Source organism: Brachyistius frenatus, unplaced genomic scaffold, assembly GCF_029030835.1.
Source record: "Brachyistius frenatus isolate BFR_SWC_R1_liver_20210118 unplaced genomic scaffold, ASM2903083v1 Contig_15, whole genome shotgun sequence".
Classification (NCBI taxonomy): domain Eukaryota; kingdom Metazoa; phylum Chordata; class Actinopteri; family Embiotocidae; genus Brachyistius; species Brachyistius frenatus.
In genome coordinates this window covers 2178773-2203291 of record NW_027210614.1, presented here as the reverse complement: position 1 = coordinate 2203291, position 24519 = coordinate 2178773, and the positions used below count along the sequence as shown (strand labels likewise).

Sequence of the window (24519 nt, the reverse complement as noted above, 5' to 3'; positions counted from 1 at the left end):
GGGGAAAAAAATGACAATATTTAGTCTGGAAATATTCAGTAGTTAAGTTTTTTTTTTTTTTTTCAGGAGTATATTTTATTACAATTTTCACAATTTGGCTTAAAACAAGTAAAGGTGTACTTTCTCCTTTAAATAGATGGGTAACATAGACTCTTATAAACTTACTCAAATAGGTTTTTTTTTTGTGGTTGCGAAGACCACAAATCATTTGCTTTTGTAGGCTATAGTAATACTTGTAGTAATCTGAATATCTGCTCGACTTCTACAATATGTCTGAAACTGCCTTGTTTGCAACTTTTAAATCAGAAAATGTTATTTAAGGATTACTTCAGCTTCATTGTAGAATTAAATAAAAGGTACTTTTCTCATCTGTGATATACTTTAATCCCGGTTTTAATTTGATCCCTGGGTGGTTTCGGTGTATATTTTTCTTTATATAGAGGTATACAGGAGCCTTCTGCGTGGTCTGATTGAGCCAAATGCATCAAAATTTGAGAACTTTTCAGGATGAAGAGGTAGAATATCCTCATCTGGCCGAGTCAATCATCAGATCTCAAGTTGACTGAGACCTCACTGCTGACAGAAGTCAGTTTACTTTTCTTCTACTCAGAATGTGCTAAATCACAGAAATTGTGTAAAATGTCTACACACAGAAATGTATAACCTTTTTGTACACGTTAAATTGGACATGTTATTTCAGCTTAATGAGAATTATTGAGCCACACTCCCCTGAACTTTGAACTTTATAAAAACATACTCAAAAGACTTGTTTATTAAAAAGAAAAACATTGTTACAGGTTAAAACAAGAAACGCAATGTTGTAGTTCGTTTAATCAAACACTGACTTCCTCTGAGGGCATAAAATCAGCACACTGGAATACAGACCGGCATACTACAAAAATGACCAGTTTCTCAAGATAAAAAGGAAAAAAAAAAAAAAAAAAAAGGTGACATTTCCATTTTCATTCTTCTACCAACAGTGTAAATACCCCTGTGGACTGCCAATATACCTGACATGACAAGTGTTTGTTTGTGAAAGGTGGAAGTCTTTTTGTTTCTCAGAAAAGGCTGCACTCACAGAGACAGCCAGATGTTCTTCTGTTCACTCAACTTAGTTGTAGATGAAGTTGAACCTACAGAAAGACATTATAATTATCATTAAAAACTCATCTTCAGAAAAAAACTATTTGCAAAAAAAAAAAACCCAGCATGCTTATTTCTCATCTTTTTCTGATTCAACTATTTAAGCTCCCCTTTCTGTTATGTTTCATGCATGAATCTTGTGGGTGTCATTTCCTGCTCTGAGATCACCGCGCAGCAGCAGCACATAAGGTGCTTCTTTACGTGGGACTGCACAGCATTGTTGTTGTTTTTTTATCCCTTGTCCCGAGTTGCACATATTGAGACCATGTCCCACATTGATTGGCATGAGTTTTCAAACATCAGCACTGCAGGTCAGATACTTCTCTAAAACCTGGAAATTCAGCTAGAACAAGGACATTCCCACTGAAACCCAAATACAATTGTCAGACAGATGAGGTAACAGTCGCTGAAACAACTCTTGTTTATGGGATCATGCAGGTCAGCAGACCACGAGGCCATTTACTGTAAAACTTTAGCTCCCTTTTTCTGTAGTTACGTAGTGTGGAGATTCAGAATGTTACAATCAAATACAATATATATATATATTTGTTTTGTTCTTCACATGCTAAAGGCTGAACCTGTAACCTGCATATTATACTGGGTGTCTTTATGTTTCAAGTTGGACAGATGTAGCACAATCTTAGAGTACCTCTCAGCATCGTTCCACACAAACATACTGTTTGTTGCACATTATTCTCCTGTGATATTAAATAATATGTAATATACCGCTACACACCTGACTGTGTTACTGGTGCATCAGAGGGCAAAACAACTTGAATAAACTCTCGTCTTATGTGCGACTGTTTTTTTTTCCATATCAATATGAATTTTTCATTCAGACCCAATCCTGACAAACGTCTCATTCTGCCTGTGTTGCTGGCTCAGAGTCTGCGTTTGGAAGAGCTTTGGTGTTGTGCTCAGACACTTTCAGGATGAATATCTCAAGCAGCTCTTCAGACCAGAGCAGTCGTCTCTGTGCTCTCCGTGCCATCCCGTTGCCCACGACTGAGGCTTAAAATAAGCGCTTTCACTGTGCTTACCGGTGTTAATCAAACATTACATTCCGATGAAAAAAAAAAGCTTCGACTTAATTCGAATAATAACTACAGGTTATTCAGGTCAGTCATTTAACATAAATCCTGTAATGAGGCGTTCGGATTTTAATTTAATACAACAGAAGAGAACAAACGTTTCCATTTTAAACAAAGACCCAACACAAGCAGAAGATCTCAAAAGTACCTGCTCAATAGCTGCGGTAAACTGGAAATGATTGGTCCGTATCCAGGAGCGTTGTCGTACAGTTCAAACAATGGTGCTGCCACCAGTTTATAGTTCTTGGGAACGGCAAAGAGCGCTGCAGAAAAAGTTATCACAGATTTCAAAACAAGAAGCCACTTTTATCCACGTGGCCTCTTCTTTTAATTATACGTTATTTACCATTTTTTTCTTTATTAAACTTCAAAGTAAAATAATTTCATAAGTGAGAGTGTGACACAGACCTTTTTCCTGCAACTGGACGAGGAACAGCTTCTTGTGCTCCTTAGGTTTGGTGATGTGAGCTGGAATATAGGGGTACTGCAAGACACAATATTCAGCCCACATTAGCAATGTTGGAAACTTGGCAACGTAAATCAAAAGCGTGGCCATGACCAAGTCTCAAAATCTTATACAAAAAGGTAATAAAAAAAAAAAACAGTTCATTGACTGCTCCTGTTGCAACACTGTGATATGCATGGAGTAGCGGGAAGATTTAACCTTCACCAGCAAATACTCCAAGTTACTTGGTCGGGCACATTAGCGCTTTCTCCATGCAGCTGAAACCTGAGCCCAGATCACACATCAAAGTGTCAAATTATCGGGGAACAGAATGAAGTAGCAGGGGGCCAAATGCAGCAAGTAGGAGTGGTGCCGTTAAGAAAATCAAGAAACTACATTTTCAATGCACTGTGAGCTTTTTGATTGCCCCTCGTATAAATCATTGCTCAGTATAAAGAATTGGACAATGCAGGATTTTGCAGATGTATTTCAGACTTCAGTGACTTGCACAAATCAGGGCCAGATGCTGCTTAAAGATTTCAAAACTGATCTATTAATGCTTCACTGCTTTCACTTAAAATATTTGAAACATTAACATTTAATATAAGTGTTCCTTTAGTTAATGAATTCCTCAAAATGTTTAATTATTCATGTATGTGTACTAACCTGTGGAGGCTCAAAGTTGGGGCGCCACCAGTTGCCGATACAGTCATCAATCACCCAGTCCTGCTTCACCCCATCCTGCCGTCCGAGGATCTAACATCCAGTCAACAGTTAATACACATAAACTTCACGATCACCACAGTAACAAGACGCTCAAACTGTGCTGTGATGTAGCTACCTCGGTCATCAGGCGCTTCAGACCCTCTACCTCATCTTCTCCTGAACACAGCTCTCCACCAGGCCTGCAGCATAGAAGAAAACCGTCAGACAAAAGTGCAGCAAAAAAACCAGCTCTGCTGGTTCACACAGGAGCCTCTGAACAGCAACTCACAGTTTGAAGAAGGTCGTGCCCAGCTGCAGAAGTAACACATGAGGAAGTCGGTGCTCGTGAACAATGAGAACACCCTCCACCGTCCTCCGCATGCCCATCTTGTCAAACTCTTCCCGCATCCGCTGGAACCTGGCGGCCACCGAACTGTCCTTCTCATAAAGAGGCTCCTTGGTGCCGAATGTGTAGTTGGTCAGAGGGTATCTGACACAAAAATATACACGACATGGAGCATCCCCGACAAAGTGATTAGTATCAATATCTTTCATTTCCATTTTACAAAACAAACCTTCTGGAAAGTGAATATTTACTGGTGCGCTTCCATGGTAGAAATAAATTTAAAAAAAACTGCATACTTTTGCAGCCGAGTTACTGGATATTTTTGGTAATAAAAAATAAGCAAGCTGAACATGTCAAATGGAAATTGTGATGGGAGTCATCAGTATCAGTTTGTTCTGCCATTTTGTAGACCAAACTGGTTAAGCCATTTACTGAGAAAAAATGGGGTCAGATTAGGGCTGATTAATTCATGTTCTGTTGATTATTTTTTGATTAATTGATAGGCCCATAAATTCAAAATGTCAAAAATAAACAATAAAACCGTATATTACAATTTATCAAAGCCCTGGCAGACTTATTCAAATAGCTTGCTTTGTAAAACCAAAGAACAAAAATGAGAGATATTGAGTTCGATATAACAGAAAACAGAAAAAAAAAACATATTACTATTTGAGAAGCTAAAGGCGGTAAAAAAAAAAATAAAAAAAAAAATTAAAAATTAAAAAAAAAATCAATTTTCTTCAAGAAAAAAACATATTTAAACAAGTATACTTTAATTGATTGAAGAATTAATAATCAACTGCAGTCGTAATTAATAATACGTTTTTTTGTATTATGTTCAAGTGAAACAAACAACGCTTGACCGTTAAATTACCATGCCTGACATTTCCTCAGATTTCCTGCTTCAGACTTTTGTTCATTGAACGCAGCCGTGTTTGTTTGTGCCGTGATGAGGTCTGAGCTGCCTTATTGGCAAACCGAGACTTTTTTGTTGTTGTTGTTGCATCGTTGCTCGTCGATGTGCTTTAAGCATCATGCACATATCGACGGTAAGAGCAGCTGAAAGTGCATAATTTCGGATCCAAACGAACTCACAGGTTGATGGTCCTCTCCAGGGTGAGCGGTTTAGCGGGCCCGCTGTGGTATTTGTTCCCGAACTGAACGGCACCACCGCGCGGCCAGCCGGTGGACGAGCGACTGGGAGGCACAACCGACATCTCTACAGCACTAAATCCTCCTGCAGCTTGCACCGCCGGTAACAGCTTGTTTGTAACTTATAGAGTTATTGAAATAGCAACAGAAACCGTGCGGCGAGTCTATAACAATTCCTCTGCCGTGGTTTCCCTCGGAGCTCCTCTTCCGGGTGAAATGCGTGCGCCTTTGTGGGCGATACCTGCTGGCGACACCTACTGGTGTGGATGATAAACGACAAGCAGATGATATTAGATTGAATCTCCACAGTGGAGCGCCAGGTGAAAAGGCCCATTGGATAGCTGTGAATTTTATCAACCACTTACCTCCTTTGCCTGGCGTTAAGAGAAAAAGGAGATGCTTTATAATAAACCTTAATTTCTACCATTATGCTTCACCGCAGAGATTGACTTGCAGGATCTGAAGATGAAGTCTTAAATCCAATAGTATCAAATCACCTCTACATAAAAAAAAGAACAAAAATGAGGGTTGACTTTAACACTGAACACTGAAAGAAGAAATACTAATATGACGTTTATGTGTGGCATTAACTCTTAGTAAAAACAGACACAGTTGCAATCATTCCGTGATTGAGTTGTTGTTGTTGGTTTTTTTTTTTTATCAAACTAAAAGAAGTCTCTCTGTTTCCACTCCTCTATCCCAGCAGGCCTTTTGTTGGATTACCAGGGTGTCTGCCAATCAGCATCATCAGGCCTGAGTATCTGAAGAAATCTACATTTATTCATCTGCTATTTGTAAGAATGTGCAACATCAACAGGTAGCACATTTTTAATTCCCCTCTAGTTTTTAAATAGACATTATTCTAAATTTAACAACAACAAACAAACAAACAAAACACTCAAGCAAGACTCAAGTAAGTTTGACAAACCTTTTTTGAATGAGGCCCAAATACTCTCTTTTTCTCCTGCTGCAACAGAAGGAGCACTTTTATTTACAGCCTATACTACAGGCTTTGGCCATTTGTCTTTGTAAGATTTTATTAGATCCCATTAAATACCATTTGATATTATGGTTGACATGCAGTTGTAATTGTTTGGGGAACGTGATTTCTTGTTTCTTTCAACATTACAATTGGCTGACCATTCTGACTGATATCCAAATTGTATTATTGCTTTTTCTCTCCCTCTCTGCTTCAATATACATGTTACCATCTATGTTTAATATTGTACGTTAGTCTCTTACAAATAATTGAAGTTAATAAATATGTGCATTCACATTTTAAACCACAAACATTCAAACTTAAGCTTTCTTGACCTCAGAAACAATAGTTTGAGTTCTTAACTGAGGACCTGCTTACTATCCTTATCCAGAGCTTTCGGCAGCATCTCATGGTCTTTCTCACCAGATGGACTTTGCTTGTTTGTGGTAAGACTTTTCAAATCTGACACCAAAAAAATCATCGAAAAGAGACAGCACTATAAGACATGGTAATAACTGAGCTATCTCCATGGCAACTGAGGAGGACTGTGAGATGCGGTTGAAACCTCAACAAAAAGTGTGCGTTGTTGACTGTTCTGGTCAAAAAACATGAATTTGTTGGAAATACAGTATTCACACATAAAAAAAAAAGCTTAGTCAATTGAATATTCCATTTAATAGTCATATCTATGTCTCTTATCCATCTATTGTAAACATGGTGTATTTTACCACAGTAGTTTTCTTATGGTACATAATCATACGTGCAATGCAAAATTTCAAACATAAGTTAAAAAAGGACAAAGACACTGCTGGATTTGTTGATAACATTACACCAAGGGGATCTCAGTTCTTTGGTCCAGTGGCCCACCCTCTGGTGTGCTCCTGTAATGTGGTGGTCCCTGTAGGAAGTGCCATGGATCGTCCCCCGCCCCTTCACCCTTTACTGTGGCCTCTTCTGCCCCGTCACAGTAGTTGGTCCCGTGTTTAGCAATTTCTTCATTTTTCAATTACTTATCACTTACTGACTTTGTTTCTTCTTGCTTTTGACCCTCTATCGCTCCCTCATCGCTGCTCCGCTCACCCTCTTTCCCTGCTGCCGGTTCAGCCCGTGTCTCTTCTTCAGCTTTCACACTCACTTCCTGCACTTCTTTTGTTGTCAGGTCGCTGCTGACCATCGTTGGTTTCTCATTGTCACTGTTGCTCTTCTTCCCACTTTCAACAACTTCCTTCTTCTCATCCATCTCTGTTAACTTGCTCTGTTGCTCATCTGCTGTTGAGAGAGGGAAATCACAAAACATGTGGTTCAAGATACATCTACATACATTTTGAAGCTGAGGTTTCATACGTGCAGGCATACATTACATACTGACAGAGCTTAAAACCTACCAGTTTCTTTTTCTGCAGGCTCTTTACTGGATGTGTCTTCGGGAGATCTCTGTAAGTCGTTAACTTGGCCTGCACTATCATTAGGGGGCGCTAGAGTGGTCAAATGGTTCGAGATAGTTGGCGTGAGCGTAGTGCTGACATTGGTGGAGAAAAGTGGGTCGGAGTCAATCACGAGTGGGGAGCTAACTGCAGCAGAACTAGTGGTGGAAGTGGTATCTGCACGGTTTAAACTGGTGGCGGTGGAAGTGGTGTCTGTAGGGTTTGTTTGACTGGAAGAAGTGGAGGGACCAGGGAGGTCAGCGGAGTCAGGGGTGGCAGGATTAACAATGGTAGATGTAGAGATGGAGTTGACGCTGGATGTTGGGCTGATAGTTTCAGCAATGGTAGAAGATGTGGAGGTGGCGGGAGGAGGGGCAGTAGAGATCACGGTAGGGGACGTGGTGATGGTAATGCTATCACTTGAGTCAGGAGGGGGAGATGTGACTAAAGAAACTAATGTTGTAGACCCACTGGCTGTGACTGAAGTGGATTCATCACCAGCTTCGGTAACTGAACTGATGTTAGTAGACGTGCCTGATGGCATATCTGACATGCTGGTGGAGGGCAAAGAAGCTGTGGTGGTGACAGAAATAGCTGCATCACCAGCAGCAGTAGGAGTAGCATGGACAAACAGAGCACCAGTTGACTCTTGCAAAGTTGATTTATTTGACAAACCTGTTGATGTTGTGGAAACTGAGCTTTCCTTGCTGGGAGCAGAAACAGTTTCCGAGTTAGTGGTGGAAGGATGAGTTATTGTTGCTGAGCTGCAAGTGACAGCAAGGCTTGGAGTAATGGACTCTGAGGAGGTGGAAGTGACGGAGACGGGGGCAGGGGGCTCTGTTGGTGTAGCGGCGCTTGTATGTGTTGTCGGGAAGGTAGAGGTGGGTTGCTCAGTGGAAGAAGCACTAGTTGCTGGGATGGAAGCTTTGATGTCAAGCACTGTACCACTCGGGGCTGTTTCAGCTGCTGTAGTGGGGTTAACGGTGCATATCTCAGTGTCAGAGGGAGTTACAGTACTTGAAGGGGAAACTGTTAGACTGGTTGAGTCGGGGACTGAGTCTGAGATTGTTGGTACAGTAAGAGGACTGGTAGCAGTGGGGGAGACAGCAGCACAAGTTGGCAGAGCTGCACCTGGACTGAGTTTAGTGGGCGTGTTTGTCTCTGCTTCCTGTATTTGGGCCAGCTCGTTCTCAGGTGTGTTGCGGCCAGATGTTGTGGGGGGTGGACCTGGTTTGATAACCGGCTTTGGGAGCAAAGCAGGTTTCCCAGCCGCCTCGTGTGCTGACACACTTGCCCGAATTTGATGCCTTGTGTCTAAAAACAAAAAAATTAATGCGCAAAAGATTAAGCTTATTATAAATTGGACATTTAGAGTAAAGACAGAGTAAATCAGTGTTTGTGGTTTACCTGATGATGCAGACATTGTTCGAGGTTTTGAGAAAGTAGGAGGCGGCTCAGGTTTATTATCAATGATGGTACCTGAAGCACAAAGATCATTTACATCCAGAGGAATTAAGTCCCTGCTATGCTCCTATAATAGATGGAAACAGTCAAAATACTCCTGCTTGTCTTGTGCCTGAGATATTAAATCTTTTTAATGGAGATCTGAGCCACGGTAAGAAGTCTCTCCTTTTGATACAAATCCCTCAACTTCTAAGATTAATTCTGCTTCATTAACACTAAGCTGGAGCAGAGAGGACATTAATCATGTTAAACATTACATAGATAAAGGGACCTACCTTCAGACTCCGCCTTTTTCATCTCTCCCTCTTGAGTCTACAAGAATAACGGATATTTTAAAACTCTTCATGACTCCTACAGCGCACATACCTGACTTCAGACACACAAATTCTCACACCTGTGTCTCTCCTGGCTGGGGTTTGGAAACGCCTATACGTTGAAGCATGAGATGGAGTTTCTGTTCAAAGCTGTGTTGGCCTTCGAACTGTTTCTGAAATCAGCAACAGTAGAGTAAATGAGTGTTTTTCCAAAGCCTATCTACTAATGTAAAGGTGTACAAGACCTCACCTTTGCTGTGTTTCTGGCATTGGTGGTTCCTGCTGCTGCTGATCCAGACAGCAAAATGAGAGACTGGGACTTCCCCTCTCTGAGAGCTCTGCGGGGAGGCGCCGTGTCACCCCTCAGCTGTGGAGCACCAGAAACAGGTGTCTCCCGAGCAGCTGAGTCTCCAGTAACACCACTGGGATGCTCCTTCGCTTTCTCCTTTTCATTCTCCTTGTCGTGTTCCTTCACTCGCTCCTTATCTTTCTCTTTCTCAGACCTGGCAACCTCCCTGAGGGGGCGAATGAGATCAGCGATGGAGGCCTTTTTGGGACGCCCCTCCTGGCTTGTCTCTGATTTCAAACCGCGCCTCTTTTTGAGTGTAAAGAAATCACCGAGCTTTCTCCTGAGTGTTTTCGTTGGGGCTGGACAAGGGACAGAGCTGGCAGGAGCCACTTCGTGTACTGTGATAGATTCCTCATCTTGCTGTTTCCTATACAAACAATCACATATATCAAATCTAAGTGTATTAACTTGTATAGTATGTATAAATTCAATTAAGCAGTATTAGATTAGCTCAATATGAAGGCACCATAAAGAGGCTAATTCGTCATCTGTGACACTCACAGTGTTTCAGTAGGAAGTACTCTCTTAGTAAAGAACTCTTCAACTCCTTCGTCCACTCGCCCCATGAGCTCCAGGACTTCATTTTCACTTTCAATTATTGTCTCCTAATTACCGTACACATACACAGAAAAACAAAGAAATTTTGCACCAAAGATCAAACAAACTGATGATGAAGAGCAACTTGCCTCATATATAACTTTACATTACATAACCATCACCTCTGAAAACCCACACACTCTGGCACTCGTGTTCCTCCTGCCTCTATAGGTGTATTTTGGTTTGATTCTCTCATCCATTTATGCTACGAACCAGGCCTCCTGGGAGTCAGTTGCTCAGTAACGTGCAACGGGGGGCGTCACTGGGTTTTGCATGCGGAATAGAAGCAGGATAACTCATTTTGCCAATGTAGGTAATGTGATATAAAAATTGCAGCTATACAGAGTTGCATCATCCTGATCATATTAATATCTGTGCCCACAAGAAGCGATGAAAGTCAGGAGGTTGACTGCAGAACACAAATTTAGCAGAAGTCACCGTTACATGATATCCTGTCAAGGGAATTGCTTGAATTTACTCTCCCAGGCCGTTCGTCTCCAAGGGAGTGACTGTGTGTCTACACAGCCTAATAGCTCTGTGACAGCATGATCAGCTCGGGGGAAAAATGGATGATCACACACACTCTACATTTCGAGACATTCATTGGAAAAAAAATAAAACGGCATCAGCTCTTTTTAGTGAAAGCAGGAAAAGACATTCAGACCAAACTACCACCTGGTCTATTATTAAGTCATCCTGCTCTCACAGACAGAAAATAGTGTGGATTGTTCAGGCAGCTGGTCACCGGTACAACAGGACTGCCTTATTCAAGCGGGGACCAGGGCAATTTTTCCAGCACTCCCCCTCCATCCTTCCCTTCCCCCTGCCTCTCCCCTCTGTACCCTATTACATCTCTCCTCTCTCCCTCCCTTCCATTTTATCTCCTCACACACACTCACACCTTTCCCTCACACTCCATTTTTACAAACCCTCTCCGATCCCCAGTCACAGTACCTGCGGTCTGCTGGGACGATAGTTCAGTTTTTGTCGGTGAGGTCTCGGTCTGCTTTGGGTGTAGTGCCTGAGCGCTGGTCCGCCCAATGGCAGCTCCATTGGGGAGACACGGCACGCTGTTGCCGTGGAGCTCTGTTGCCGTGGCTCTGTTGCTGAGGCACCGTTGCTAAGAGCAGGAGCACCAGCAGTATGTAATGCCTCTGCTGAGGTGGGAGGGGCCAGGCTGGCTAGACTGACAGTTTTGACAACAGAGCCCCTCCCTTCTCCGAGAGGAGAACCATGAGAAAAAAGATGGTGATAGAATAAGAAGAGGCACAGACAGAGGGATGAAGTGACCACGTAGACATTTGCTTCTTTCTCGCCCATGACAAGGGCACACATGGATATATCCCAATAGAAATTGCTAAATGGACAAAATGTTCTTCTGGTTATGTAACAAATTAATAATTTATTTTATATGCGGAAAAGATGCTCTGAAATGCTGTAAGTGAAAGGCTGACCTGGCGGATTCTTTTATAAATGAAAGTGTACAAATACAATCACCGATATTCTTGTAAATTTCAAAATAAGATGTCTCAGCAGTACTGAGTAGTCCTGAGAAGCTTGTTAGAGACGGTGAAAATGAGCTGTAGGACTTTTTCAGAAACCATAAGGTACACACCCACAAGCACCAATTTCTGTGTGTCTAAACTATAAAACCACCCGCTGAAGAAATGTGTCACAGGTTTCAGGGGAATTGTGTTGCTTGGTTTGAATATTTTATATTTATAAAGGAACTGTGTCTTTGGAAATATTTACATATTTCTTAGTGGTTAACTCTGTTTCAAAGGGAACTATTGTAGGCCACTTTGTATTTATCTGACAGCTACATTTGACAAACAAAACATGGAAAACATTTGAGGTATGATACATTGGTACATATTAAACTACTATTAAAATTTTAGCTTTACTATTTGGATGATAAACTGATTCGTTGATTCAGTTAAGAAAAAGTTAATCAGATAGTCTATATTTTGATAACTTTTTGATCACTTAAGACTAGACAAATTTTAAATACTTAATGTTTTCAGATTTTCAAGCATTCAGTTTTCTGCCTGTATTACATTAGAATCTGAATATTTTTTAGGTTTATACGGATTTACATATGTCACTTTGGGCTCTGGATGTGACAGGAATTTGCCACTATTTTCTATGTTTTAAACCAATAAAATAATTGACTAAGTAAATAATCAACCGACTAAACCTCGTAAAATGAGGATTTTGAAGACTTATATAGAACAGTTACAAGAATGAAATGGTGCTTTTACCTCACTGCTAGGGTGATAATAATCTACTGATATACGATTTGACACACGTGGGACATTTCTGGGAAGCACTTTTACTTAACATCACTGAACATTTTGAATGCATGATTTTCAATTTAATGGAGCACAGATTGCTACAAAATTTCCCAGCCAACCAGGGATGTTGTGATTCATGGACAGAGCCATTAAACTCTTGAAGCCATCAGAGTTTCCATGTTTTTAGGTTTTTGGGTAATTATACTGGATATTCATAATTTAAAATGTTGGATCAGATTACCAAATTGCAAGTCAGGGTCCAGGTATTGAAAAACAGACTGACCAGTGGTTATTAGGGGCCCAGCCGCTTACTTTTCCCACCCAGCACTTTAATGAGATCAGATGAATCTTTTTCACATCATCTTCAATCTAAAAAATGAAGACGATGATCAATCACGACTTTGTGTGTGTACGTGTGTGTCTGTGATGTCAGGCCCAGACCACCGACAATATCCGAACTGCCCTCCTGTGGCTGATTTCATGAACTGACGTTAACCCCAAAAAATGTTTGTCATATTTGGACTCAACAGTGGCTCGAGGTTGTTGACGGTCAAGAAGTCACGCTCGAGGACAAAACTGATCTGTCCCTCATCAGGCAACTAATCAATAATCTCCGCGCTCTTATCGATCATCGCTGTCATGTGTCCGGTGGCCACGCCTCTGCCTGAATTCAAATCTGGCGCCCATCACCCACAGACGCGGCTTCGCCACGCCCCTTTACGCCCCCGGGTGCTGTGCGCGCGCAGCCGCGTTAGCTCGTATGGGCCGCCATTTTGTGTTATGCCCACTCTTCCAAAGCGGGAGAAAATTATTAGCCCGGCGCGGAGCACACACGGTCGTCTGCTGCGGGACTGAGGTTAGCAACCGTATGCGCTCAGCTTCCAACTGATTATAACGAGAAAAGGAAGCAACTTTGAGTAAGTAAAACCATTACTTTGCCCCCAAACACGGAAACGTTTTTGTAGGAGCCGTCGTCGGCCTCTAGGTGTCACGGTAGGGCTTACCGGCCAGGCGGCTGGCGGGGGGTGTTTGTCTCCCTCTATCGTTATCGAAAATGCACTAAATTCGTCTATAAACTGTAACTCACGGACTCGGTTGAGAATTTCGGTGCTGTCCGGCCGGTATTTTGTTGTAGTTGCACAGCGATGGTTGCATTTCCCGGTATTTCTGTTTTAACTAAGTTCAGGCCTGACGTCCATCTTATGATGCCCTTTGTTTCCTGTTTTCAGACGTACTCGCGCCTTCCGACTTCACCAACTCACAAGAGACAGTGTTCAAAGTAGTTTGTATCGGTTAAACTGTGTGCTTCACGTTTATACCGATGACCCGAGAACTAATAACAACGAGATAGTAGGAAGTAAACGTTTTAAAATAGACAAACAAGTGACTCCGAAGTATTTACTTGATCGATCGATTGATTGTGATTTTTAATGGAAACGGAGGAACCCCGTCGATGTATAATCAACACATGTCCGCATGTGAAGATTTAAGTTAACAACGTTTTTAAAGTCTGGAAAATACATGGGCATCTAACACGGTTGGGTCCTTCACGGAATATAGTTCACTTGATGTAGTTCACTCGCTCAATAAACCCAGAGAGGTATACTTTTTATAAGTTATACAAGCTAAAACTAGAAGCCACGGTATAACGAGCGGGCCTCCATTATCTTCAACTTCACTATACATGCAGTGAGGAGAAGCAGTCTGCATGCGGTACTTTTTGAGTACCCAGGCGAATCGTTACATCTAAAATAATTATTTTCTACCACGTAAATTATAGGCTTAACAATCCATATTGCAAGGATGTATAATTTAGAGAGTTTAGTCAAGTTTGTTTACAACAGAAAAGCACTAATTAAAACAGCAATGCCGGCAGTATTGATTATTTAATCAGAGGCCATTTTATTGATTTATTAAAGAGTCAGTCCACCTAGTGGAGGCTGGCTCTTTGGCTGGATATCCATACAGATACAACTACACTTACCATATCTGAAAAGCTCACCGATAAAGTGACAACTACATTGCTTGACAACACCTGGGATAAGTTAGAAAACGGTACTCCTTGTGAGACAATTTGTGTTTCTTAATTGCCAACCTCTCTTATCCATACTGATTTATGTCTCTCTTTTATATATATATATATATATATATATATATTGTGTATCTGGGCAAAACTTAATTTAGGTAAAAGCAGAACTAAGACTGTAAAGATTCTTGGCATATGAGCAAATACTGATGAAAGGGCAATCTTTTTTATTATTATTAAACTTCCATAATGTTCCATGACATGTTTTCGGTCTCTTTTTGAGACATACATGGATTTATTGAAAGCCCTTCGCCTATTGCAGCTTAGGTCAAAGGTCATAGGAACACAGTGTTGTGGCAGGTTAGAGTTTGTGTGTACAGACAGTCATGTTTACATGGTAGGGTTAGATATGAGTTCTTTGCACAAAGAATACATAATAAATAAATCACCGACATAAGTTTTCCTCTCTTTTTAAAAACTGTGTTTGTGTCCTTTCTATTTAGGGTGCTGTTTGGCCCATTGCCATGGAGGGCGAGGTTGTTTCCATGGAGACCGCTCAGGCCGCTGCCCTGACTTCTGATGGAAAGGTCTTGCCAGAGGGCGGAGATGCCTTGATACAAGGGGCACAGGGTGAGGTGGCTGGTAACATGGAGATGATGGTGATGGATGCTCTCGATCCAACTCTGCTGCAAATGAAGACAGAGGTGTTGGAGGGAGGCGGCACAGTGACTGTTACCGGTGGAGATGAGGGGCAGATCATCACGCTCCAGGTTTGTATAGAACTCTGGGTGAACTGATGTTGGACGATCAGTAACTGACGGCGTTGTGAAATGTTTAATGTCATTTGGTCGAGTTGTAAAATTGCATTGTTCTTTGTAGGTGGTGAACATGGAGGAGCAGGCAGGTTCTGCATTAGGTCTTGGTCAGCTCCAGCTGGTGCAGGTACCAGTCACAACAGCAACTGTAGAGGGGCTCCAGGCCACCTATGTTGAGGCCTCAACAGCCAACAAGGATGCAGACCCGGTTATCTGTCACACCCTTCCCTTGCCTGAGGGCTTCCAGGTGAGAAACAACTCTGGGCTGCTGTGTAAAAAGATCAGTGCTTTTAAGTTGTGTCCTCAACTTCTCTTGTTGAAAATTTAGGTGGTAAAAGTGGGTGCCAATGGTGAAGTGGAGACTGTAGAGCAGGAGGAGCTCCAGGCAGCCCATGAGGAGCTCCAAGGGACGAGAGCGGAAGATGAAGAGGCAGCAGAAGTGGAAACCATTGTGCCCCTGCAAGATGACCCCGAATGGTCCAAGGACCCAGACTACCAGCCCATTACCACTGCCCGTAAAGGAAAGAAAGGGAAGAAGAGCTGCCTGCGCTATGCAGAGGGTGATCGTAACATGGATGTTTCTGTGTACGACTTTGAGGAAGAGCAGCAGGAGGGGCTGCTGTCAGAGGTGAATGCCGAGAAGGTTGTGGGCAACATGAAGCCACCGAAGCCCACAAAGATCAAGAAAAAAGGTTCGACTTCCACTCGGTGTTTCGGATACATTGTAAACTACATAAAAGGAAAAAGTGTTGGAAAACTGGCTCATTGTGAGGTTCCTGTTTACACTCTTTTGCCAAGTATGAACCAGTTGTTTCCCCTTTTGTTGTCCAGGTGTAAAGAAGACTTTCCAATGTGAGCTGTGCAGCTACACCTGTCCAAGGCGCTCTAACTTGGATCGACACATGAAGAGCCACACAGATGAGAGACCACATAAATGTCACTTGTGTGGAAGAGCCTTCAGAACAGTCACACTGCTGAGAAACCACCTCAATACACACACAGGTAATTCAGAAATTGATAGAAATGAAAATGCTGACAACAGCTTGGTTTATAATAATTTGAATGAATTGGTGATTTGGTGAATCTTTGCACTATTGTTTAGTTAGCTTTAATTTAATTTAATTATTCTATCTTATTGTATATACTGTGCATTTTTATATTTAATATTTTTTACTGTTGTTTTATTGCTTTCCTGTACCTATAATGCTGCTGTAGTGAAACAATTTCCCCTTATGGGATTAATAAAGTAACTATCTACCTATCTATCCAACTTAAGGACATAAACTCCTCTCAGCTGGAGTGTTGTTCTCATTCTCATTGTCTTTTTTTTTTTTTTTTTAAGGCACTCGGCCACATAAATGCACAGATTGCGACATGGCATTCGTGACCAGCGGTGAGCTGGTGCGTCATCGTCGCTACAAACACACACACGAGAAGCCATTCAAGTGCTCAATGTGCGACTATTGCAGTGTGGAGGCAAGTAATACCATGTTGAGAACCAGCCGGGTCTATAATTCCTCTCACTCTACCGCAGGACAAACTCTTATTCTCGGGTTTCTGTCTCTGTTCTCAGGTGAGCAAGTTGAAAAGGCACATCCGCTCTCATACAGGCGAGCGACCCTTCCAATGCAGTCTGTGCAGCTATGCCAGCAGAGACACTTACAAGCTGAAGAGACACATGAGAACACATTCAGGTAGGATGCACCCAGCTTCTCGTGGTCAAAACACAGTTTCCCTCCATTTTGAGAAGAGTACCTCACTCGCTATAATCTCTCTTCTGTTGCAGGCGAGAAGCCGTACGAGTGCTACATCTGCCATGCTCGCTTCACACAGAGCGGCACCATGAAGATGCACATTCTGCAGAAACACACGGAGAATGTGGCCAAGTTCCACTGCCCACACTGTGATACCGTCATCGCACGCAAGAGTGACCTTGGTAAGTGATGTGTGACTGTTTCCACTTCATACCACGTATTATATGTAAGGTCGGTGGCAGACAATGGTTTTTATGTCATTTAGTCTGATATCGTGAAATAAGTCCACGTAAATGATGGTTGTAAGAGAACTTGATCGCTTCACATCATTCAAGGCTGTGTGGCATTTCGCTGACTGGTTTTCATGCCATGGCTGTTTCTATCCCAGGCGTTCACCTGCGGAAGCAGCACTCCTTTATTGAGACGGGGAAGAAATGCCGTTACTGCGATGCTGTGTTTCATGAGCGCTACGCTCTCATCCAGCATCAGAAGACTCACAAGAATGAGAAGCGTTTCAAATGTGAACAGTGCGACTACTGCTGCAGACAGGTCGGTGTTGCGTGGAACATGCAATACGTGCCGTGGTTTTTCGTCTATTTTAATGCTGCGTGACTTGAACCACTTTTATCTGTTGCCCGACAGGAACGCCACATGATAATGCACAAGCGTACACACACGGGGGAGAAGCCGTTTGCCTGCAGCCAGTGTGACAAAACCTTCCGGCAGAAGCAGCTTCTGGACATGCACTTCAAGCGCTACCACGATCCCAACTTCGTCCCCACTGCCTTCATCTGCAACAAATGCAACAAGACATTCACTCGCAGGGTAGGGCTGAGCTAAGACTTTACTATGCATGCGACAGTAGTTTTGTACGGTATGTCACTGAGGTGTGACAATGGTGTGTCTCCTCCACAGAACACCATGCTGCGTCATACGGACAACTGCACGGGTGAAACTGCTGAAGAAGAAAATGGAACTCCCACACCCAGAAAGAGCCGCCGTGGCAGGAAAAGGAAGATGCAGGCCAGGAGGGATGATGATGAGGATGATGACGAGGATGACGATGACACAGGTATTGTAAACATATTCATTTGATAATGTGGAGTGCAAATATTCAGTGTCTTTATTGCAAATCTTGTTCTTGCATCAGAATATGTGTGGGGGATTTGTTTGAAATGGGTCGGACGAGTCCGTTTGTCTTTTTAAATAATTTTTTTTTTTTTTGTCAAGATCAGTGGTGAAGTTAAAACAACTTACAGTTTAATTTTAGGTCTGCTTGAAATTTTCCACAGGATCTTGTTGTGGTCAATAGGCTTCATCAATCCTGAGGTCATACTGCAGTTTTTTGATACGGATTGCACAGAAATTTGTAAAGTGAGGATTACAGGTTACCTCAAAAAAACTCAACCTTGTGGCACATTTAGTCAATTTTAACCTGTGCAGTTAGTCTGCAGTTTGATAACCAGCCAGCCAGGACTTTTACTGCATGTTACATTACATTACATTTAGCTGACGCTTTTATCCAAAACGACTTACAACACAATTACACAACAACACACCATCGGGAGCAATGTTTTTGTTTTTTTAGGGTTCAGTGTCTTGCTCAAGGACACTTGGGCATGTGGACAGGAGGAGCTGGGATCGAACCACCAACCTTCCAATTAGTGTGCAACCCACTCTACCGACTGAGCAACAGCCTCAGCATGTCTTTCCCCACATTTCCTCTCCATCTCCACTGTCACTATACAAGGAAAATATTGCCCAAAGAATATTACAAGAAACACCTATGTCCTAGTGGTCAGTTTAACTTTTAAGATTGTAAGGGGAGATATGTTCATGTCAACATTTTATTCAATCCTACTATTCTCCCTCCTCTTCCCTATGTAGAGGAGGACATGGACGAGGCAGAGGAGGAAGAGGAACTGCTAACTGAGATTGAGGTGGAACAGGCTGCACCTGTGGTCCCGATCCCGGCGCCAGTGGAGCCACCAGTCAAGAGGAAACGTGGACGGCCCCCAAAGAACAAACCTGACAGTGAGTGTCAAATTCGAGCGATCACTTGGAGCCTCTTCTGTGTTACGTTGACACGCACAGTGAGATCCATCGTCTGATCTACAAAGCTAGAACATCACAAAGTTCCCTTCCATCCATTACACCCGTCTGGAAAAGTAACGTTTTCTGTTTAAGTACCAGAGACTGACCTGAAACTCTCTCAACAGCGGCTGCTATCATCCGTGTGGAGGACGAGGCCACTGGAGAGGTTGACGACATCATTGTGAAGAAGGAGGTCGGAGCCGAACCCGATGATGAGGGCGCCGAGGATGCCGCCGAGCAGGTGGTGGTTGGTGGAGGGAAGCCAACCATTCAGATGGAGGAGTTGTCCCAGGCAGGAGAGGCGGCACCAGAGGTGCCGCTCTCCGAGGCCCCTCCGAACGGAGACCTGACCCCTGAGATGATTCTCAGCATGATGGACCGGTGATGGACGTGAGCGTCCAACCTGTAAACACACCCAGACCTTTGTATTCATCTTCATTTTAATTCTTGGAATTTAGGATAACAAACACTTGCATCATGCACAGAAACAAACATCACTGTTGTAAATTAAGATTTGCTTATTAACTATGTATTGATAAAGACTTGGATGAGTGAAAAATATTTTTAATAAGAATTTACCTTAAAAAAAAATGCATTTCAGTACATTTGGGTTGTAGTTTGAGGTAGCTGTCATTGACAATAGTATCTTATTTTTTCTTTGTGGCCTTTGGTGTCCTGCAGCTCAGTAAATTGGCAGCAAACAACTATGCCTGTTCATCTACATTATAAAATCTTTTGATGTTACATTTCTGCAATATAATCCATCCTTTCTTTTTTAAGGCCTTTGTTTTTATGTTTTACTTCTAGACCAGAGCCAGTGGGTTCAAGCTGAAGATAGTAGTGAACCTTTAGTGTGAACTTTCTTTTTATAAATCCTCACTGAAGAGCTCCATGTGCCTCAGTTTGGACACAAAACTGCTCTCCAGTGAAACACTGAAGGTGAAAATATGTATTTAGGTTTGACTTGAGAGCAGCATGGTGGGAAAAAAAAAAACAAGTAAAATCAAGCCAAAAATCTTTTTCAATTGCAGAAATAAAGAGTCAATTTTCAGGAAGATGATACTGCCACAAATCACAGCCACTTTAAGGTGAAGAAAAATAACTATTTTGAATATTTTTATTTTGGGGTTTTGGTTTTTTCTGTGATTTAGTAAATCCCTTTTTATAAGCATATTCTAGTTTTTAAAAACGTAATAGACTGCTTATATCTGCTCCTTTCTTGCTACTGTAACACCTGTAGATTGTGCATGTACTAAACATTGTCACTGATGAGTGCAAGGAAAGAACATCGTTTTGATCTCGTGTAGCCATTCCACTTTGAGTTGATGTTTTCCTTTTGTACCATTGGCAATGGTAGCTTCAATGACCTTTTAATAGCTGTGGCAGATGTAAAGAGATGTTCGACTGTACAACCAATTTTGAGGGGGGGGGGGGGGGAAGTGGACATTAGCCTGACGTTGGTTTCTGCAGCTGTTATAGTTTTTAAAATAAATCTGGTTTGCCTGAGCAGTTAAAATGTTACGTTTGATTCAATTGTTGTTTATTAAAATCGGCTGAGAAACAAATAAGTAATCACAAAAAATGTCAGTTTATTTTGCTTGCAAATATATTTTATTAAATGGAGAGCTTGATATTATTTTGATATCTTGAGTTTTATGTCTAAGGGACGTCTATGAACTAGAGGTCTTGTCTATTTCACACTGGTATTCTTTAAATATGTATTTTACATTATGACTTTCAATTTTAGACATTTATTGCTATCAACCCTTAACTAAGATTTCACTCAAAATCTCACTGACACTTTTGTTAGCAGTTACAAAAGGCTTAGTTTTCATACATGTTAAACCCAAACATCATGGATTTCTGGCACTAACAGGATCATTACGCGGTGTAAGTGTCCACTACATTAAATCTTCAATATGACTGACACGAACAAGAATTTGCCAGATGCAAAAATAATGACCCGACTCCTCGGCATGTGGCCTCATGTGAATTCCCATCAAGTGAGAAAAGCATGTTGGGGCTAATTACAAACGCTCTCACTGCTATTCCATTAGATTTTGCCATGCATGTTTAATTTCCTGTTGTTTCTACAATATCAACAAAATCAGCTGTAATGTATTATTTTGCCAAGAGAAATTATTCTGCCCAAGAAATACTGAAAGTAAGAAAATGTTTTATTTTTATTAAAAGGTTGCCTGTGAATGTTAAATTCCTAATTCCCATTAATTGTCAGTTAGGACACATGTCAGCTTCACTTGCTGGTTTTCAGATGATGATATTCACACGGTATCAGCACTAAACAGGATAATCCTTCTATTTTACAATTACATTTCCGCCAACAAAAGGAAATTGCTGACATGTTCAAAATATTAAAGTAAATATGTGACTGATTATGGTGATGAGCTCAAATTACATAAAACGTACATTGTTATTTTCATAATTTAACTTACACAAAACCGATCAGTCCACCCTCCATTTATCATACCTTCAAATCCAATAAAGATAGAAGCAGATTAGAGGCCGTTCATAAAACCCTCCTGAGGGAGTGACGGGTGGAACCTGTTTTATGTAAACCTCTGACATCCAAGGTGTCCTGCTCTCTATTAAAGTGCGTGTTGTCTTCATGTCAACATCTCAAGAGCTATCCGAGGGCTTCAGAAAAAAGGCTGTGTATGTCTGAGAGTCAGGCAAGAGATTTAACAAAAAGATCTCCAAATGATTTGAAATCATTCCACTGAAAGGAAAATGATCTCCCAAGCGGCACAGATTTCAAATAACTACCAATTAATCCAGGACTGGCCATCCAGCAGATTCACCTGCAGAGCCGACCGTTCACTCCAAAGAGAAGTCTCCAAGAACCCCGAACTTTTACCGCAGGATCAGCAGCGGTTGGTGTCAAAGTGCACGAGTCCACGGTCGGAGAGAGACGGCACAAATTCGACCTGCATGAGAGGTGTGTCATGAGAAGAAAAAAAAAAGAAAAGCCTCTGCTGTCCAAGTTTAGAGTTACAGCTCAATGCAGTCAGAGACCAGGTATTTTGGATCAGTGTAATCAAAGCTCTTGGGTCTCAGCACGGTGGTGGAAACCTCACGGTCTGGCCTCGTTTTGCTGCCTCGGCAACCGAGCAGCCTGTAGTCATCGATTCAACTATGAAATCTGCATCGTATCAAAGAGAGATTGGAGATAATGTGACACCATCTGTCCAAAAGTTTAACCGTGAACTTTCAACTAGATAATGATCCTGTAAGCACATCTGGAAATCCACGAAGGGATGGGGCTCTAAAAACACAGATGAAGGGTTCTGACACCAGGGGTGAAGTTACTTTATCCACAAAAGAAGATCGTTTTTGTTGAATAACTGATTGAAAAAGCAAATTTCCTTGGTGTTTATGTTCAAGTATATCACCTTTATCTGCAGGCACTGTATCAAATGTTTGCTTCCCCCCCAAAAGGCCCGAATTTCCACTGGATGTCGATATTTGGCAACGACTAACTAGATTTTATGCAACAGTCGGCAAACATGCCGAGACATGAGCCGTGGATACAATCTGTAACTTTCTTCTCCAACAGCTCTGCGCATTCACCGTAACATCAGCCCCTCAACGCTGCCGGCCAATACAGGTTTTAAAGCAAAATACTGGCGTGAACATCGCCGCCGATGAAAAAGGCGATGTCATTATTCCTTGAATGGGTCCTTCACTAAATGTTGGAGGCCATGTGCCTGGTGTGATAATGGCTGCAGCACGACTTCATCAAATCGCTTGAATTTAAACGTGAATCAACGCACAATCTGCAATGTGGAGGGTTTTTAAATTTTTTTTTTAAAGTGTCCGAAAGAGATTGCAAAGTTTCCATTTGCAGTGACAGAGAGAGCTTGAAAGAAAGAAAGAAAGAAAGAAAGAAAGAAAGAAAGAAAGAAAGAAAGAAAGAAAGAAAGAAAAGGTTAGGCCACATTAAAATGAGTATGGCATGTCCACATAACCCAAGTAGGTTACAAATTTTGCCCAATACATTTTTAAACGTGTCGTCTCTTTACGTGTACATCTGCCGTCAACAATAAGCATCATTTATTTATTCATCCTGACATCTTGTTTTTCTCTGAGGTCTGGATCCTCATCATTGAACAGCTGTGGTGCTAGCTGAAGCTAGTGACACAGTCACGTCGTGGGTCGGAGGAAGATGTTACAAACCTCGACTTTAAGGAAACGCGGTACCGTGTCGACCCGTCTGTTGTGGGATTTAACTGCTCTCGTTTCAGATTTGATATCTTCGCTGAAATCACGGTTGTGCAGGTAAGCGACTGTACAAATACGCAGTTTGGTTTCCCCCCGTTGTTTAACACCACATTAAAGAGCAGCCGTCTCGTCCTGGAGGAAGAAGTCTGCCACATGCTTCCCCTTCATCGCCGCCCCCCTCTCCGGCTTAATGCTCAAACTTGGGACAATCGGCCATCGGGGCTGCTGCACCTGATGGGATTTAGCGGCCCAAACGGAACCTGCGCGCTTTTATCTGGGCCCGGTTCGGCTGACCGACACGGCCGGAGGAGAAGTCGGTACTTTTCTCCGAGGCTCGCTCCTTCGGAAACATCATGCCTGTTTTTTTCCGTTGGTTTCACCGTGGCGTCGCCAGCGCAGCATCGGAGAAAACAGTGACAGACTGAGGGACATCCTTGTTGCCACAGCAATTAGTCGACTTCCGGTCGGAGGAGCAACATTTCAAAATAAAATCAGGGCTTTTTTTTTTTTTTTTTTTTTTTAATGTGCAACTCGGGGGTTAAATTCGGTGTACAATCCGTAACACTGCGGCCTCTAGTGAATACGTTAGCTCGGGTTTCTAAAAGGTTTCTAATGCACGACAAGTCTGTTGTTGTCTGTTGTCACTGCCAGTCGGTTCTGGAAAGATTTGGAAAACCTTGTGAGAGTCCTGGAGCCACAGTGCTGACTATAGAAAATGTTATCCATCATTAATACTGAATGTGTATAACATGGTTCCTTCTATCACAATTGTGATGTTGATTTCTAGAAAAATCCCATTATATAAAAAAAATCATTGTCTGTTTAACTTTTGATGATTACATAAAAAATTGTCAGAATATTAATTTATTCAAATGAATGGGCTTCAGCTAGGCTGAAATAAACAAGTTGTCAAGATGATGAAATTACAAAAATATAGTTTCAAAATGTGTTATAGACATAGAGGGACAAAATGAAAAAGATGTCCATTTTATAATGAATAATTAGAACAACCCACAAGGTTATTCCTATTCTAATATAGCTAGTATCTTCAATTAGTTTAATGTTTATGTATGATTGTCTAATATTTTATTTCCTGTATCATTTCATACTGCTAACAATGGTACAATGATTTGAAATTTGTGCCTCTTGTTTTTAGCTTTAACTCAATACACTTAATATTCAGGCTACTTAATTTGATCTGTTTTCCCCCATTATTGTCATACTGCTTAACCATATTAGAAACTATATATCTGTGTTTGTGTACTCTGTATGACTTCTGCTCTATCCC

The 24519-nt window shown here is 41.8% G+C and overlaps 3 protein-coding genes and 1 long non-coding RNA gene across 7 annotated transcripts; 1 reads left to right on the top strand and 3 right to left on the bottom strand.

The window, feature by feature from the left end:
• Positions 1–730: 730 nt before the first annotated feature.
• On the bottom strand, positions 731–5086 carry nudt21 (nudix hydrolase 21). The gene is made up of 7 exons (XM_069693562.1): positions 4826–5086; positions 3674–3874; positions 3521–3584; positions 3346–3435; positions 2643–2718; positions 2383–2497; positions 731–1133 (listed from the first exon to the last, which is right to left on the bottom strand). Exons 1-7 carry the CDS (start codon positions 4945–4947, stop codon positions 1112–1114), a joined length of 690 nt encoding a protein of 229 aa, XP_069549663.1. The 5' UTR covers positions 4948–5086; the 3' UTR covers positions 731–1111.
• Positions 5087–6517: 1431 nt separating this feature from the next.
• LOC138618069 (uncharacterized) lies at positions 6518–11175 on the bottom strand. Of its 3 annotated transcripts, none has more exons than XM_069693560.1 (8): positions 10964–11175; positions 9914–10017; positions 9314–9779; positions 9144–9236; positions 9025–9061; positions 8693–8764; positions 7247–8599; positions 6518–7127 (listed from the first exon to the last, which is right to left on the bottom strand). In XM_069693560.1, exons 1-8 carry the CDS (start codon positions 11060–11062, stop codon positions 6868–6870), a joined length of 2484 nt encoding a protein of 827 aa, XP_069549661.1. In that variant the 5' UTR covers positions 11063–11175; the 3' UTR covers positions 6518–6867. The 3 variants fall into 3 exon arrangements, with proteins under 3 accessions (XP_069549661.1, XP_069549662.1, XP_069549660.1); XM_069693561.1 differs by having other exon boundaries at positions 6518–7130; positions 9144–9230; positions 10964–11174; XM_069693559.1 differs by having other exon boundaries at positions 6518–7130; positions 10964–11172.
• A 1890-nt stretch (positions 11176–13065) lies between these two features.
• Positions 13066–20628, top strand: LOC138618067 (transcriptional repressor CTCF-like). The gene is made up of 13 exons (XM_069693557.1): positions 13066–13220; positions 14833–15099; positions 15209–15391; positions 15473–15836; positions 15976–16146; positions 16487–16620; positions 16718–16838; positions 16931–17080; positions 17287–17447; positions 17541–17723; positions 17814–17970; positions 18786–18932; positions 19118–20628. The coding sequence occupies exons 2-13, from the start codon at positions 14854–14856 to the stop codon at positions 19375–19377; spliced, it is 2277 nt and encodes a 758-aa protein (XP_069549658.1). The 5' UTR covers positions 13066–13220; positions 14833–14853; the 3' UTR covers positions 19378–20628.
• LOC138618068 (uncharacterized) lies at positions 18926–23666 on the bottom strand. Of its 2 annotated transcripts, none has more exons than XR_011310696.1 (3): positions 21812–23180; positions 19100–19395; positions 18926–19018 (listed from the first exon to the last, which is right to left on the bottom strand). It is a non-coding gene; the product is annotated as an uncharacterized lncRNA (long non-coding RNA). The 2 variants fall into 2 exon arrangements; XR_011310695.1 differs by lacking the exon at positions 18926–19018 and adding an exon at positions 23187–23666 and having other exon boundaries at positions 19316–19395; positions 21812–22786.
• Between the last annotated feature and the right edge of the window lie 853 nt (positions 23667–24519).

What these genes read in the sequence shown, in the direction of transcription:
- nudt21 (XM_069693562.1), bottom strand. Translation starts at nt 4,947, where the DNA reads ATGTCGGTTGTGCCTCCCAGTCGCTCGTCCACCGGCTGGCCGCGCGGT. An exon ending in GGCACGACCTTCTTCAAACT is followed by an intron (nt 3,585 to 3,673) that starts GTGAGTTGCTGT and finishes TCTATGCTGCAG; the next exon opens with GCCTGGTGGAGAGCTGTGTT. An exon ending in CCAACTTTGAGCCTCCACAG is followed by an intron (nt 2,719 to 3,345) that starts GTTAGTACACAT and finishes TGTGTCTTGCAG; the next exon opens with TACCCCTATATTCCAGCTCA.
- LOC138618069 (XM_069693559.1), bottom strand. Translation starts at nt 11,062, where the DNA reads ATGGAGCTGCCATTGGGCGGACCAGCGCTCAGGCACTACACCCAAAGC. An exon ending in ATCGTCCCAGCAGACCGCAG is followed by an intron (nt 10,018 to 10,963) that starts GTACTGTGACTG and finishes TACGGTAATTAG; the next exon opens with GAGACAATAATTGAAAGTGA. An exon ending in GAAAAAGGCGGAGTCTGAAG is followed by an intron (nt 8,765 to 9,024) that starts GTAGGTCCCTTT and finishes TTTGTGCTTCAG; the next exon opens with GTACCATCATTGATAATAAA.
- LOC138618067 (XM_069693557.1), top strand. Translation starts at nt 14,854, where the DNA reads ATGGAGGGCGAGGTTGTTTCCATGGAGACCGCTCAGGCCGCTGCCCTG. An exon ending in ACACATGAGAACACATTCAG is followed by an intron (nt 16,839 to 16,930) that starts GTAGGATGCACC and finishes CTTCTGTTGCAG; the next exon opens with GCGAGAAGCCGTACGAGTGC. An exon ending in ACAAGACATTCACTCGCAGG is followed by an intron (nt 17,724 to 17,813) that starts GTAGGGCTGAGC and finishes TCTCCTCCACAG; the next exon opens with AACACCATGCTGCGTCATAC.